This window comes from Protomyctophum bolini (genome assembly GCF_963924005.1).
Source record: "Protomyctophum bolini genome assembly, chromosome: 22".
Taxonomy (NCBI): Eukaryota; Metazoa; Chordata; class Actinopteri; order Myctophiformes; family Myctophidae; genus Protomyctophum; species Protomyctophum bolini.
In genome coordinates this window covers 27,937,235-27,954,447 of record NC_137883.1, presented here as the reverse complement: position 1 = coordinate 27,954,447, position 17,213 = coordinate 27,937,235, and the positions used below count along the sequence as shown (strand labels likewise).

General features: G+C 41.1%; 1 protein-coding gene across 3 annotated transcripts in view; it reads right to left on the bottom strand.

Annotated features, from left to right (window-relative positions):
* Positions 1-2,314: 2,314 nt before the first annotated feature.
* rab27b (RAB27B, member RAS oncogene family) overlaps positions 2,315-17,213 on the bottom strand; it is a 46,180-nt gene continuing 31,281 nt past the window's right edge. For all 3 annotated transcript variants that reach the window (XM_080756335.1, XM_080756334.1, XM_080756336.1), the window contains 5 exons: positions 12,653-12,824; positions 10,271-10,359; positions 9,378-9,481; positions 8,049-8,172; positions 2,315-7,058 (listed from right to left, as the gene is read on the bottom strand). In XM_080756335.1, the coding sequence (XP_080612461.1) occupies positions 6,869-7,058; positions 8,049-8,172; positions 9,378-9,481; positions 10,271-10,359; positions 12,653-12,805 (660 nt within the window). In that variant the 5' untranslated portion in view covers positions 12,806-12,824 and the 3' untranslated portion in view covers positions 2,315-6,868. The remainder of the gene's footprint in view (positions 7,059-8,048; positions 8,173-9,377; positions 9,482-10,270; positions 10,360-12,652; positions 12,825-17,213) is intronic.

The following is a 17,213-nucleotide window of genomic DNA, read 5'->3' as shown; positions in this document are numbered from 1 at the left end:
AAGGAATTATTTCAGGCACGTGAATCAAATTGAAGGAATTTCACTTGTTTCACTCACGTATGAGTCAAATTTAATAGGTAGAACTAAGATACCGGTAAGACACTAAAGAGGTTAAAAAAGGAAGTATACATACAGTGATTGATTTCAACAAAATGTCAGAATAGATCAAAGCAATTAACTTAATTGTTAAATCCACGTCTTAGTTCAAGAGTTCACCAATTTTGACCCTATATAGCTGACAATAAATTAATGCTACGTTGCAAATATAAAATTGCACCTATGAAACCTGAGTCCTGAAAGAAAAATACGGTACAAATGTCAGGTTTTATTCAGGAGATCATTCTTGTATACCACAGGTGATCTACAAGATAAATTCATTCAACATTTTAACTATAAATGTTAAAAATGTTATGAATTTTCTTTAATCATGGCTTTGTTGTGTGTTATAATTACATAATTGATTAATTAATAAGTTAATCGTGTATTGTAGGCTATTAGAGTGCCTGTAGTATTGTACTATCCAGGCCGATACTGGTTGGAATAAAGCTGTTGAACAGTAGAATAAAACTCAGCTCCTCAAATGACTGAGTTCTTATAAGACACAGTAAAACCATAAAAGGCCTACTACAGGTCCCTGTAGTAGGCCTACATGTCCTGATGTCTGGACCTTTTGCAGTACTTCCGATTGTTGTCGTGAACGTGGGAAGGACTGTGGTTACTGTGGTTACTCAAAACCTAACAATTAACAAATGTAAAAAAAAAACAAGCATGGAACAGAGAATGATCAAATAATGATTCCTTGTTGTGCAAAACTGATTTTGTGTCAGTATTGTCTCAACACACCTGCACTCATCACTAACGACGACGTCAATGGAACAGTTTAGCGACGGTGATTGCATATACTGTCCCATTCTGAAACGTTGAAGCTATACAAGCTAGCAGGCTGTAAAACAATGGCTTGTATAATCAATGAATACTTCCTTATTTGACGTGCCAGGATTAACTGGCCACTGAACAACAGTGTAAAATAGTGAAAATGTATTTTTCACCAGTGGTTCTCAACCTTTTTCAGGTCGCGACCCCCCAAAATAATCATGTTTGAACTTCAAACTGGGGACCCCCTGACAAGCACTTGTAGGCTATTTTCACAATTTCTGCCTATTTCTTGTATTATTTGACAATTTGGCAGTAGTGGAAAGTAACTAAGTACATTTACTTAAGTACTGTACTTAAGTATAGTTTTGAGGTATTTGTACTTTACTTGAGTATGTAACATTTTATGTACTTCTACTCCACTACATTTCAGAGACAAATATTATTTGATTGTTCTAACAACAGTAACCACTTCATCCCTATAGACATTTCGGTCATTTGAAAATAAAAATCTACAAGATCTGTAGATCTGATTTAAATTATTATTTATTTGACATTCTGCATAATAAGTACTTTTTATTTGTGGTACTTTTACTCAAGTCAATTTTGATTACTACACTTGTTAACGGAGTAGTTCTACATTGCAGTATTGATACTTTTACTTAAGTAACAAATGGGAGTACTTTTTCCACCACTGCAAAGAATAGCTTGTTCATTACTTTTGACACAGCAATGGACTTTTTTACTTTTTTCATCTCAAGGCATAACAAGAAATGCTGAGGTGTAGCGTCCCACAACATGGGTGATGCTATAATAGTTTAAAGTAAAATGTAGCAAAATGACTAACAACCCACCTAAAAGTATCCATCAACACATCAACATCTTTTGCCAGTCCCAGTGTATTAAAAACAAACACTAACAATGCATCACAGGTTGTCAAACCATTGTTTTGGTGTCAAACATACATGCTGGGGGTGCAACAAACCCAAATACAGACTGGCATTAATGCAACCACCAAATACAAACATACAAACTGCAGGCATCTGACATATCAAACTCTTTTTTTAAATCTGTACATAAATAACTCACACACAGAGTGTTTCCAAAAATAAAAGCTCTTGGAGGTTCTTGAATTATTTAAATGTGTTTTTGCTATATAATATATGCCAGAATGAATTTGCTTTCTTTGTAGCCTATATAACTCATAATACTAAAGAAGAATGCATTAAAGAAACATTGAATAAATTCACAGAACCTTTACAAAGGCCTAGACAGTGGATAAAGGGTTATAGGTCAAGAGAGCATTAACGGCAGGCACAACAAGAGTCCTCCAAATGTAAACATTAACGATGCTCTTCCTGCATTCATTCATGTACTGTAACTATACGTCTGAGAATGATGTGCACTAGCCGAGACCGTTTCATAGCACAGCGGTCGTCGCTTGTCGACAAGCTGAAAACGTTGTCACGTTTACTTCAAGGTGGGACAGTCGTCCCAGAGCAGTGGTTTTCAACCCCTTTCACATCAAGGCCCATTATTTATTCTGCATTTGAGCCACGGACCACAATTTGAGGAGAAGCCTCTCAGACCCAAAACTGGTAGCCTACAATTACCAGAGAACAGGTAAACATTGATCAAAATGACAATTCTTTCTACTTTCTCTAATTGTTTAGACTTCTTGCAAACTAAGTAATGCAGATGTTTAACAATAATTGAACTCTTTACGCTCTCAAGAGTTAAAGATCTATAAGAGTCCATTTGGTTACCAACTGTTCCGTCATTTAGCTGGGGACCACCTGGAACCTCCTCAAGGACCACTGGTGGTCCCCGGACCACTGGTTGAAAACCACTGCCGTAGAGAAATCACCAGCTGTGTGGTTGGTTAAGGGACACAGGTTAGGTTTGGGGAAACAAAGATATGTCATGGGAATCACGTTAGGTTTGGGGAAACAAGTTGCTTTATGGGAAGGACAAATGTAGGTTTGGGGAAACAATTAAGGCTCTGGAAGGACACCGTCAAGCATTATTTTCTTTTAATGTAAATATAAAGACTAAACGATGACATGAGTTATAATGCAAAGTTAAAATCTCACAAATGGTCCCATATAATTGTCATATTCAGAGGCATTTTGTTGACAAAGCTTGTCTTGTTGTCCTAAACCAGTGAGGCACTGCAAAATCATGTACTGTATTGTGGACCCGCTTTTGCACTCACATTCAAATGAACGTTCAAGGACTTTCAGACGGTCTGAAAGTGTTCTATTAACATCATTGAAGTAGAATAACAGACAAACAATAACCATTTAATTTGGCACCAGGATCACATGTTTGGCACAGAGACACAAACAACAAATGGGAATAATATGAAATAATGTCAGCCATAATGGGGAGGACTGTAAAACACATACTAATAAGATAGTCAGTGTGCTGTAGCAAACACAATACATTTTATATAGGAGGCTTGTTGCTTGTTGAATCAGTGAAATTAGTCACAAGCAAGGTCACAAGGGGGGGGGGGAGTTTAATTTGTTATAGTTTGGCTTTTATATTACGTTCAATTCTGTACAAAAAAGTGCAGTGGCTGAGAAATGTTCACTGGAACCTCAGGTTGCGTCAAAGTTACATGAGTCCTCCTCCTGCTGCAACTACTACGTTTCTGTTTTCAAAGAAAATTGTGTCGCTCGATTAACAAAAAAGTCCTTAAGTGTATAACTGCGTGACTGCATTGTCACTTCGGCAGATTGTTCAAGCTGAAGATTAAATGGTCTGTCTCACTGTAACCAAAGTGCTTCACACAGGGACGTATATTCACCCATTCACACACACAGTTAGGTGTGTTCAGACAGTCCCTTGCTCAAGGACACACACACACACACACACCACACACACACACACACACACACACACACACACACAGAGAGAGAGAGCCAGGAGGAGCGGGGGATTGAACCAGATGTTGTGTTTTAGTAGTTGTGTAGTGGGATGGAAGAAGCTGCATGTGCCTAAACTGGGATTTCCGTCGTAGCCCAGCAACAGTTGCTTGGCAGCCTGGTACTTAATTAGTTAATTAATGTTTGTTCCACAACCTTCACATTAAATTGTTCCTGGCTGTCAGTGCTACAATATTAATTCCCGGAGAGATAAAAGTCAACCAACGTATAGCGTACTACGTGTTGGCAGTAGTACAATCCTCGGTGCTAATTTATAAATGTGTAACTCTTGAGAGTGTAAAGATGAAGGGTCCTTTTTCTTTTCTTCCCCTGGCGTTAAATCTGTGTCATTGTTTACTTGGTATCCTATAGTTTCAACGTATACAGATATAAAAATATCTATTTTGTTATTTCGATAGTATCTTGTTTAGACTGATGCTAGGTCCTTGGTTTACCTGGGATCCTTTCTCGAGGCACTACACACTGCCTCTCTGCATTATGTATGTGATGTGATTACCTTGCTTATTGTAAGCCGCTGTAAGCATCTATCCTTGTCTCTATCCTTCATCAAATCCACAATTGTGGACCCCGCCATCCACTTGAGTTCGAAAGATTGTTTTAAACGACATAATGTGTTGTTGTAGTTGTCATTCTTGGTGTGGACAGCTCTGAGATCAGGGCGAATAGCTCCTTCATCATCAGCGAGGCAACTGAGACATCACTGTCCAATATGTTGACCGACAGAATTCTAATTCCATTTGTAATCGTAATGGAGAAACTCACTCTCACATGCCTGTTCAAAATGTTATTATAACGTTAAAGCCTTAATCTACATTAACACCCTAAAAGTTGCATCATCTTTATATCATATCTTTTATATTAAATATGTTGATGGTGGGGACATTTTGACAGTCAAGTGTGGCGAAAAAAAATAGAGAAACAATACTTCGATAAACAGAAATATAAAAGAAAACAAAACTCTATGGGACCACAATATAAAATCCAACAAACAGAAACATGTAAATGTAAGTTGTCTTTACCTTTTAATATAAATAATTGGTCACTTCATATTTTACCAACATCGGTTATATATTGGGCCATAAAGAGATATTCCACTTTTCATCTGCCTGGTGGACTAATCTACCAGGCACATTTACACAGAAGAATCCTGAGAGTGTACACATGTCACTCTGCAAGTCTGAGAGTTTACAGATGTAACCAAATGGACCCGGAAATGGTCCATTTGGTTACATTTGTACATTCCCAATAGTTACAAATGGATACATTAACAGTGGGGATTTCACTGTGTCGGTTAAAAACCAAAGTGGGATACCACTTTTAAAAGCCAAGGCAATAGTTCAGTTTGAAACAATACTTTTATACACATCTACATGAATGGCGACAGATGAGATGAAGCTCGTTTGGCTTCTCCACGACGGCACACTGTAAACCTAACATACTGTTGGTAGTCAATGGTCTTCTAGGTAACTTCTTAGCTCCAGAGCCAAAAGAGAAGCGATCTGGTGTCTCTCCGGGACCCACACTACTAGTGAAAAAAGCCGATATGCAAGCGCACAGTGTCACAGCTATCTTCACTACTTTTGAAATGTATTTATTCTTTTCTAATTTATGGAATTTCATTTACCTTTTTATATGAAATTAATGTTTTTAATAACTCCAAACCACCTCCCCCTGGCCAGCTGGCTCACCTGATGGCGGGGAAAGGAACTGGTCGGAATAACGTGTTCCTTCTACTCGCTACGTCCAGCCAGGGAAACTCTCCCCCCGTCAGGTGAAAAGAAGCAGCTTGGACTCCTCATGCATAGAAGGAAGCAGGTTGGCAGAGGAAGTGTAGCACCCAGGATTACATCAGATAATTGACACTGGGTGAAAAAATGGGTTGCAAAATAGTGGGATAATTTAAGTAAAAACAAATAAAAATAAATACAAAATAAAAGTTAGGCTAAAATAAAGGGATATTTACTCATACAAATCGGGTTCACTACCAAAAGACTGGCCTATGACTCCCCAAAACCATCGGACCCAAACAGGCTATAAATTCAGTAAGGGTTACAGCCTGGTACCGTGTGTCTGTCTGTGCAGTGGAAAAAACAAACATTTATGTTAAGATAGATAGATAGATAAAACATGATAAAACACTATTAATAATCCCGGGTGTTACAGCAGCACATAATGTTATACAGCCCCTCACAACCGCAGGAGAGGACAACATACACAGACAAGGACCGTCTGACTAAAGATGTTCTCTCCTCCATGGCTGTCTAAAAACAGTGGTTCTCAAACCATTTTCATGTCAAGGACCCCCAAATTATTCGGCCGCGGGCGCCCATCTCAAAAGACTTTGTGCCTAGGACCCCCAGAAGGGAAGATTAGTGTTATTATATTTTTTTCCACAAGATTTCTCAAATTCTTTAAAACAATCTGTGTACAAGCTCACAGCGTGTGAACATATAAAGTAGGGTTAAAGTGTTATGATATTATTATATTAAGAACCCACTGGAACCCTCCCAAGGAGGACCCCTGTGGGTCCCCGAACCCCACTTTGAGAACCACTGCTCAAATTTAAAACCAGGTTGTTGGTGTCGTTTTCCTTTGGCCCCTTCATGTACAGTATGTCCACACAGTACACAACAACACAACACGTCAAGCAGTGAGTTATGAAGGGTGGGAGTGCGTGCGCGCGCCGTAAACCGTGTTGTAAAAAGTGTCGCACGTGCCGCCGTACCTCTGTGACGACACTGTCCCCTTCCTCTGCGTCCCGGTCCCCCCATTAACGTCCGTTCACATGGGAGAGAGAAGAAGGACGGACAAGGCTGTGTTACCTCAAAATGTCCACCAGAGGGGGGTAGAAGTGTGGTTTCAAGGCCACAATAAAAAAAAAGAATAGGTTGGGTTGGGTCTCTTGTAGAGAGAAGGAAACGGGAAGAGATGGAGCTAGAGAAGAGGAGAAAAAAAAACAAAAAACAAACAGGAAGTAGTAAGAGTGAAGAATGAAGCAAAGGCGAATGCTGATTGGTCATTTTTTCTTCCTGGCTCTGCTTCTTCTAGCATGCACATTTCTTCTCGTTGGGCTGGGCGGGCCCCAGCTTGGTGGCTCCTCCGTTGCCATTGGCCGGTTCGGCGGGGGGTTTGTCCACACACTGCTCCATCCTCTTCATCACCAGGTCCAACAGGGTGATCACCGCCTTCTCCACCTCGGCGCCCGTCGCTGCGCTCGTCTCGAAGTACGGGATCCTGAGAAAAAGACAAGTTGTCGTTACACGCAGGCACCTGCACACATAGGCATCAAGGGGGGGCTTCATCCCCTGCCCCTTTTACCCGTGGCTCAGGGGTAGAGTGGCTGGATGGCAACCGCAAGGTTGCCAGTTCGAACCCGGGCTCCTCCAGAGTTAGTGTCGAAGTGTCCTTGAGCAAGACACTGAACCCCTAATTGCTCCTGATGTGCAGGTTGGTACCTTACATGGTTTCCGCTGCCATCGGTGTATGAATGTGTGTGTGAATGCAATGCACAATCTATGTAAAGCGCCTTGGATAAAGGCGCTATATAAAATGCACCATTTACCGTCTGGGAAGGGGGAGGTTCGTAGAGTGTGGAAGGAACACGTTATTCCGAACAGTTCTGTTCCCCTCCATCAGGCTGGCCAGAGGGAGGTAGTTTAAAGACCAGGATTACTGCATGATTTTTGTGAGGGTACCTACCCTAGGGGACACGGGGAGGGTACCTACCCTAGGGGACACGGGGAGAACATGCACACATAGCTCCACATAGAGAGGCCTCGCCAACCCTCGCCTCGGGTATGGGCGCTGATGACGCGGGGGAGAGGGCACGCCCCCGGCGGGAATCGAACCCAGGACCTTCTAGCTGTGAGGCGACAGCACTACCGAATGTGCCACCGTTCCCCCCTCCTCTGTGTTGATTTATACATTTGTAATTCTGAGCGTTTACAAGACGTAACCTTACCAAACCGTATAAGGTTACATTTTGTAAATGCTCAGAGTCGTCGTATTTTTCTTTTTTTTATATATATATTCTTGGGGCTTTTTTTGGCCTTTATTGATAGATCACAGTAGGTAGACAGGAAACGGGGAGAGAGATGGGGGGGAAGACACGCAGTAAAGTTCGTCAGGGTCCGGGACTCGAACCCACGACACACTGTCATGCCGGACTATACCAGCCAAGGTGCCTGGACCGCTAGGCGGGCCCAGGCCAGAATGTAGACCTACCCGTATTTCTCAGCTAGCTCCTTGGCCTGTTTCTCTTGAACTTCTCGCTGGTCTGCGAGGTCTGCTTTGTTCCCCACCAGAACGATGTCTGGGCTCTCACAGTAAGCGTTGGCTTGTAACTGACCTGTGAGAAACGACACCGAGGCACACCTTCTGTTCAACTGCAGACGGACCGTTACACTCAAAGTGGGGGTCTATAATGCACCAAAAATAGCCGAAAAATACAAGTATTGCGATGCATTGAAAGATTGTACATCAGCTATTTTTGGTATGGGACGCCATCGTAAATCGGGCTTAAAGATATTAGGGATGGGTCCGATTAATCGATTATCGTTATTAGGACGCGAAATCGATTATGAAAATGAATAATCGATAATCGTTTTCTTAAAAAAAAAAACTCTTTATTGAATTTTTATGTTTTCACATAAAGATGAATCAAGAAAGGTATAAATTATAAGCACAATACAATAAAACATATATATATAAAAAAAATGGAAATCTGTTGGAAAGGTAATATTGTCATTCAAACAGGACAGGGCTATAGGCCTACCAAAGTGTTGGGAATTTACCTAATCAGGCCTATAGGCTGGGGTTGCTATGGTGATCAATTGGCTCAACACTGGTCCAGGGAGTCGGGACCACCAGTGGTCCTCATTTAAAAGATGGAGTTAGTAACCAAATGGACCCTTATTAACTCTCAAGTGTTAAAATTATTGTTAATCATCTATATCAGGGGTTCTCAAAAAAAAAATAACCCCCCCCCCCCCCCCCCCAAACGATTATCTCGATTAATCGTTAATATTGAATTATATAAATCGATTTTCATTTTGGACACATTTACACATCCCTAAAAGGTATATTCAGTGATTTCACTTAAATCACTTTTCATTTTTTTGGGATAATCCTCTATAGTGTGCCGACCATAATAAGGAGTTCCTCCCTGTCCCTCCCTGGGGTCAAAAAACCCTAGTTTCAGTTTTGGTGGACCAGGGGTCCTTGGGGGTGTTCCAGGGGGACCCTAGCTAAATTAGTTAGTTAAAATATAAACAAAATCAGTGTAACCACTTCGAAAATAAACAATCTAGAATGTTTATTTTCGAAATATTTTGAAGAAATCTTTAAGATTTTCTTTTGGTTTCTTTGCTTGTTTGGAATGATTGAACATTTATAACACAGATGTTCTCTTAATTATGGGGTCCCTGGAACAACATCTTGTCAGATGGGGGTCCGCGTCCAAATACATTTGGGGGTCCTTTCTTGACATGAAAAAGTCTGAGAACCATTGAATTACACAATACCGTATGCTATATGATTCAGAAGTGAACTCACTCATCCAGTTTCTGACGTTTAAGAAGCTCTGCTGGCTTGTGAGATCGAACATGAGCAGGAACCCCATGGCGTCCCTGAAGAACGCTGTTGTCAGGCTGCGAAACCTTAGACACACACACACACACACACACACACACACACACACACACACACACACACACACACACACACACACGAGAGAGAGGGAGAGAGAGAGAGGAGAGTGAAAGAGATACCAGAGGGAGAGGGGTTGTGTGTAACATAATTAGAAAATGGCATTAATTATAAGTCTCTAATTGTCTTATAATATTGCTTTCGATTACAGACCAGCCATCCCCACCACTCTCCCCCCAGACTCACTTGGCCAAGAAGAGAAAACAAAATAAATAAATAATAATAATAAATACCTTCCCCAAAAACTCCTGCATTTCCCAGAATGCATCGGAAAACCCCAGAGCTAAATAACTGACGTCTGTCCGTAAACCTTCATGGTTAAATTAATGACTTGTACTACCGTCACCTATACGAGATGAAGGGAGCTGAGCGGAATACTACGTTACACTACGCTACATAACAGAGAGTGATTCACACAGCTGTGAGTCATTAGACCGTTCATAAACCGAATTGCAGGTTTAAATTAAATATGGAAAACACAAAAAGACATCTAAATCTCTGTGCAGTCATTTTTAACGGGCAGATCAACGCAGACGTACAGCTTAGTCACACTTATCGACCTTCAATGACACCAAACATGAATCCAAAGGATTAAGAAATACTGTCACTTTGTTTGAACAGAACATGTCCTACATAGAAGGAAAACAATTCCAGTGGACAAGTGGACACACTGGCGTCAGGAGAACATCCTGGCTCCCAACGTCGACAAGACGTTGGTTGCAGGTTGTTGAAGACCTTACCTCTCCTGTCCAGCCGTGTCCCAGAGTTGTAGGTGAACCTTGAAGGTCTTTCCCGTGGCCGTCCCGTTGGGGTTGGACGCTGTATACATCTGGAGAGGGTGACATGTTTAAGGTGAGTATAGGGAGTGGTTGGATGCTGTATGCATCTGGACAGGGTGACATGTCTAAGGTGAGTATAGGGGACGATTCATACTCCTATTCTACCGTTGTTTCGGCGCTGTAGTGCCGTCAGAAATTTTCAGTAGCACCGAAGAGACGACTTTAGGACGGTACCTCCCCCCCCCCCCCCCGAACCTCAAATGACGTCACATTGTAGGCTCTACAGAGCCGAACCGACTTTTATTCGGCTCTAAAATAATAGAGTATGAATCGGCCCTAAGGAGTAAGAAGGGCCACATTATCTTTTAGAGCTGGAAGTGAAATTGAGAACCTTTTGGATAAATGAGTGAGAGTGTCTTTTGTGTGTTATTAAGCCGATAAAGCCATTTTTGATTTTAGCTTTGGTCATTCAAACATAGCAGATACACAAGCTTTTGAAACATCGTGAAAATTGGTGCAAATCTTTGAATACAGGAAACATTTGTTACTGAAATCAAAACATATTTTGAGATGGGGTTTGGCAGCCAAATGCATATAATCTTTGGGGGCCTTGAGATTTAAAGGTTTGAGCACTACTGATAATAGCAACAAGTTTTTTTGTCTGTTTGTTTTTCCAGAAAACTGTTAGTATTTAGTAGACAGTAATGAATAGGATCGGCCACAGCGTTGGAGACAGATTGTAGCAAGGTTCTAGTAATGTTATATCATCATAATAATGTTGTTTGCTGTGCAACCAACCAACAGCTCAGGTTACTATTATTTGCGTGTGCAATTAATTAATACAAAAAATATATATATATATTTTTTGTTAACCTCCGTTTCTTTGTCGAAAATGGCACACACACACACACACACACACACACACACACACACACACACACACACACACACACACACACACACACACACACACACACACACACACACACGAAGAGAGAGGAAGAGGTGAGGAATAATAATCAATTGGATGAGTCATTCAGTGGTTGGGATTAAAAGGACAGTGACATCATTTCAGAGCAGATAGAGGTGAGCTGCACATGGCTGCAATTCAGCACCAATAAATACTGTTGCTCCTTTCCTTTAACCCTTGAAAACCCGGGAAAGCATCTGTCATTTTACATTTTATCATATATATATACAGTATATATATATATATATACACAGTATATATATAATTATATATATACTGTGAAAACTCTTACGATAACATTTTTAGAAGGTATTTTGTTGCTATCAGGCAGAAAACTCTTATCTCCATATTCTATTTTCTCGTAAATTAAAGCCCTACTTGAGTACTTGTTCATACACTAGTACTACAGCATCACATGGAAGCATCAACAGTAGAAGATCTACTTCTCGCCACATTTCGAGCTCGTAGATCTGCTACTTTAGCAACCGGTATTTTTTAATTTGAATCCTGCAAAGTAACAGTTTGGGACATAATGAGGTTTCCACCCGACAGAGACGATAGAATCATCTTAATGGGTTAGAACTAAATGTGAGCAGGCAGTCGATTCCCGATGGAACAGATTAATTTCCTGTCTCGTAGAGACAGACACGGAAGCAGTTTAGGAGAGACGGACGAAGCTAGGAAGGTTGAGAGGGAGACAGTGTTGGAAGGGAAGGGACAGACAGTAGGAGATCTAAGAAACAGACTGTTGGAATGCTGAGGAGGAGAGCGCGTATAGGAGAGAAAGACAGAAGGAACTCTGAGAGGGAGACGTTGTAGGTGAGACCGAGAGTAGGAAAGCTGCAGAGACAGTATACTGTAGCTGAGAGGGAGACGGCAGACCGTCTGAGAAGGAGACAGCATAGGAGAGACAGACAGTAGGAAAGCTGAGAAGGAGACAGTAGGAAAGCTGAGAAGGAGACAGTGGGAAAGCTGAGAGACAGAAAGTAGGAAAGCTGAGACACAGACAGTAGGAAAGCTGAGAAGGAGACAGTAGGAAAGCTGAGAAGGAGACAGTGGGAAAGCTGAGAGACAGAAAGTAGGAAAGCTGAGACACAGACAGTAGGAAAGCTGAGACACAGACAGTAGGAAAGCTGAGACACAGACAGTAGGAAAGCTGAGACACAGACAGTAGGAAAGCTGAGAAGGAGACAGTGGGAAAGCTGAGAGACAGAAAGTAGGAAAGCTGAGAAGGAGACAGTGTAGAACAGAGACAGACTGTAGGAAAAAACGATACAGAGACTGCGTAGGACAGGGAGGAAGTAGGAAGCTGCTAAGAAGGAGTCGACACACACACACACACACACACACACACACACACAGGAGCTACTTACCACCCTCTTTTCCCTAAAGTCGATGCCGACTGTGGTGATGAACTTGGGGTTGAACTTGTTGTCTGTGTATCTGTACAGGAAGGTGGTCTTCCCCACGCCAGAGTCCCCCAGCGCCAGGAGCTTTATAAGGTAGTCGTAATCTCCATCAGTCATAGTGAAGATGACAGTTTACCTATTGAATAAAACAATACAATGCAATTATTACACCTGACCCCCACACACAATGAATGCATTAATGCATCAGACTGTTATGTATTTTTGAGGCGCTAGCACCTCCTATGGCCAGCTTTGTGTGTTTGTGTGAATCATAGCGATGATTTGATTGGCTGAAGATAAAAAGTGAGGACAGAAAAGTGAAGACGGAAAAGTGAGGACGGAAATTGTGATTGGCCATAATGAGATAATGTATGATAAGAGCGCCCCTCACTTCACACAGGTGTGATTTTATTTATGATATTATTTATTATTACATAATCTCCTAATCACAATTATTTGACGTAATAATTGAGATAATCGTACAATCATCATCATTTTAAAACATTTTCCAAAAATAGCGGAAATAGGAAACGTTGCACATTTGTAATCTTGTAGATGAGATTTCCACAATTTTTAGAGTATTAAATTACATAATTATGTCAGTCTTTGTATATTTCAAGTTATTTGTCATATCTTCCCTATGGATGTTTTTATTACAAAGCCTGAAGGGCCAAATAGAAACTTTTATTCAAATGGATGTGGGTCGCAGTGCTCTGGTCTAAATCACATGGATGTGGGTCGCAGTGCTCTGGTCTAAATCACATGGATGTGGGTCACAGTGCTCTGGTCTAAATCACATGGATGTGGGTCACAGTGCTCTGGTCTAAATCACATGGATGTGGGTCACAGTGCTCTGGTCTAAATCACATGGATGTGGGTCACAGTGCTCTGGTCTAAATCACATGGATGCCTTTGGTCGAATTCACAGATGAGGAGACATTGGAGTTCATCCAGACGCAAATGACCGAAAACACAGAGCCATAAATATCATAGATAGATAGATAGATAGATAGAAGAAAAGGCAGCCTACAAGCTTATTCAGTATTTCAGGTCATGAGATGCTGCAGAGCCACACAGCCTGATTTACTAGAGTTATAAAACAACAATAAAAAAAAGACCTTATTCCATTAAATCAAATGTAACCTTAATGAGAGTCATACGTCACATGGTTCTGCAGTAAGACAATGGAATCCTGTCTGATAAACAGCTCTGACTTGGGACAACACCGTGAAATAAACATGGCAGGAGACTAACTCAATTTCCTGTTCACGCGTCATCGTGTCAGGGAAATACAGGACATTCACACGCATATATTGCTGTCTTTTCCCAGCTAAAGACACCTTATTTTTTTTGCATCATATGAAACGACTTCTAAATCATTATGTGGCGAAAACATTTAAGCTTGCGACCCAAGGAAGAGAAATTTCCCGCCGGTACCCAAATTATAGTGAAAAATGGCGGAAATGGCGAAAATAATAATAATAATAAAGAAAGTTAGGAAACATTTATCCACGACCCACAGTATTCATTCATTCATGAACTAGGTTTATCTTTTTATTTGGTCTTTATGTAAGATGAAACAGAAACATACAATTAAACACAAACACAATTAAGAGTGCAAACAGAGTCATAAGGCGAGAGAAATAATAGCACACTTTAGGAATAAAAAAAACTCATCCCTACTTAACAATTTAAGTATAGGGAAGAAGCACGATCACGTTCCTATTAAAGCTTCAGATGTGTCTGCAATGCATGCAAGTGATTCTGAGCTGCAGGGGCAGCGCACATGAAGGCTTGTCTGCCAAGTTCAGTTGGAGCTTTAGGGACATTAAGTATAACTGCTTATTATACCATTGTCTACTAAAGAATATAACCTCCAACTAGTGACACAAACACAAACTCAGCTTCTTCTAAGCAACGGTAGAGTCTGTTCTCCTACATGGCAGTGAATGCTGGACCCTGAAGCTGTACATGGAAAGCGACTGAAAAAGACCATGGATATAATTAAACACATGGTGCCCCTTTGCACAGCGGAGATAATGCACTTACTCCTCCAGGTACGAACTAAAAAAGGGACTGAAGCTGAACATTCATATTCTGCAGTCCCACAATGAAGGAGAGATAATCTCATCTCTCACTAGTCCACCGACCTCCATCTCTACAATGCCAGTCTAGCCTTAAAAACTACATTTATATATGTTATTCAATATATTACAAAATATAGGTTTTTCTAAACCAAGCCCTGTTTCAATGGTTATAGTCTACACTCTACAGTTTAACCAAGTGATTCTGAATCTGAACCCCAAATTAAACTCATACTGTACAAATTAGCATTGGCCCTTTCATTATGATTTTCATCTCTGCACTGGGACCCCAATCTACATGGCCAAAAGACCAGTGTTCATTGAACTCAGAGTGTAGGCTAAAGTGAGCATTTGCTATGCCTACCATTTTTCTGTACTAATCTTAATTGAATGCCTGTCACTTCTCAGCCAGGGCTAACCTATATTAGACATCTGTCAATATCAATCAGTATGTCTATGCATTGGTTTTTTGTTGACTCGTCGTTTATGTGCACAACATTTTGTCAACATTTATTCCCCTACATGTGTTCACACACATAGCTATAATACTGTGAATAATAATGGATGTGCTTTTTTCTTTTTATTTATGTAACTGACCTTATAGCCTACAGTTTATTAAAAGCAATGCAACTGTTTATTCTAGGGTTGAATAAGCCATAACATGACATGAGCGTAATGTACACAACGCACTCATCATCATGTTGCTCAGCAGTTGTTCAAGTTGTGCTCAGAAGGTTGGAGTGTTTACTCAGACCGATGAGAATGTAGAGGGAACATTGGTTGTGTCATGTGTGCTCGCCTGAAAATCCCTGTGGCGATGGGGGGGATGCTTATATCGTTGCTGTCGGGAAGAAACCTCTTATCTCCATATTTTAAATGTCTGTGTTTTTTCCAACGGCCTACTTGATCATACTACGGCGTTGTGCTGAACGCATCAAAAGTAGCAGATCCACCAGCTCGAGGCGTGGCATGCACGAAGCCACGCGCTTTGAGCTTGTAGATCTGAAACGTTTGACATTTTTTTATTTGAATCCTGAAAAGTTACAAGATTTCCACCCGACAGAGACGATTTCATAAAAATGACTTTTATAAAGGACCAATGGAAATACTCTCTCCGGCTATTCAGTGTTTTATCCTCTTGAGAGATCGATAGAAGACCTTTATTGATCCGTTATGGGGAGTTGGCTATGGCAGCACAGCAGTAAGAAAATAGAGATGAGGGTAGCAACAAAATACTATTAATGATAATGATAAAGATACAAAAAAGAATGAGCATGGATGGAAGCAACAGTGCATCCCAGATATGTATAACATTTAAATATGTTCATGTAGACCAGGGATGGGCAACTTTGACAATGGAGAGGGCCACTATATTTCCACCCTCACTCCAGAGGGACACTATATTTCCACCCTCACTCCAGAGGGCCACTATATTTCCACCCTCACTCCAGAGGGACACTATATTTCCACACTCACTCCAGAGGGCCACTATATTTCCACCCTCACTCCAGAGGGACACTATATTTCCACCCTCACTCCAGAGGGCCACTATATTTCCACACTCACTCCAGAGGGACACTATATTTCCACCCTCACTCCAGAGGGCCACTATATTTCCACCCTCACTCCAGAGGGACACTATATTTCCACCCTCACTCCAGAGGGCCACTATATTTCCACCCTCACTCCAGAGGGCCACTATATTTCCACCCTCACTCCAGAGGGACACTATATTTCCACCCTCACTCCAGAGGGCCACTATATTTCCACCCTCACTCCAGAGGGACACTATATTTCCACACTCACTCCAGAGGGCCACTATATTTCCACCCTCACTCCAGAGGGACACTATATTTCCACACTCACTCCAGAGGGCCACTATATTTCCACCCTCACTCCAGAGGGACACTATATTTCCACCCTCACTCCAGAGGGCCACTATATTTCCACCCTCACTCCAGAGGGACACTATATTTCCACACTCACTCCAGAGGGCCACTATATTTCCACACTCACTCCAGAGGTCCACTATATTTCCACACTCACTCCAGAGGGCCACTATATTTCCACACTCACTCCAGAGGGCCACTATATTTCCACACTCACTCCAGAGGGCCACTATATTTCCACACTCACTCCAGAGGGCCACGTTGAATATACGTAGCTGTCGTAGCAAAAATAGTCGATCTACAAGATCAAAAAGCGTCGCACTGCGACACGTTTTGAGCTTGTTGTAGATCAGCTATTATTGCTATATTTGAATTGAAATCTTGAATAATTCTTTGCTATTTTTTAAATGGAATCCTGAAAAGGATACATTTGTATTTAATTCCAACTGCATTTAGTTATAGTTATGAGATGATAATGAAAATACAAATACATTGGACATAAAAAAGACAATAATACTAATAAGCTGAAATACTAAATACTATATCAGTATT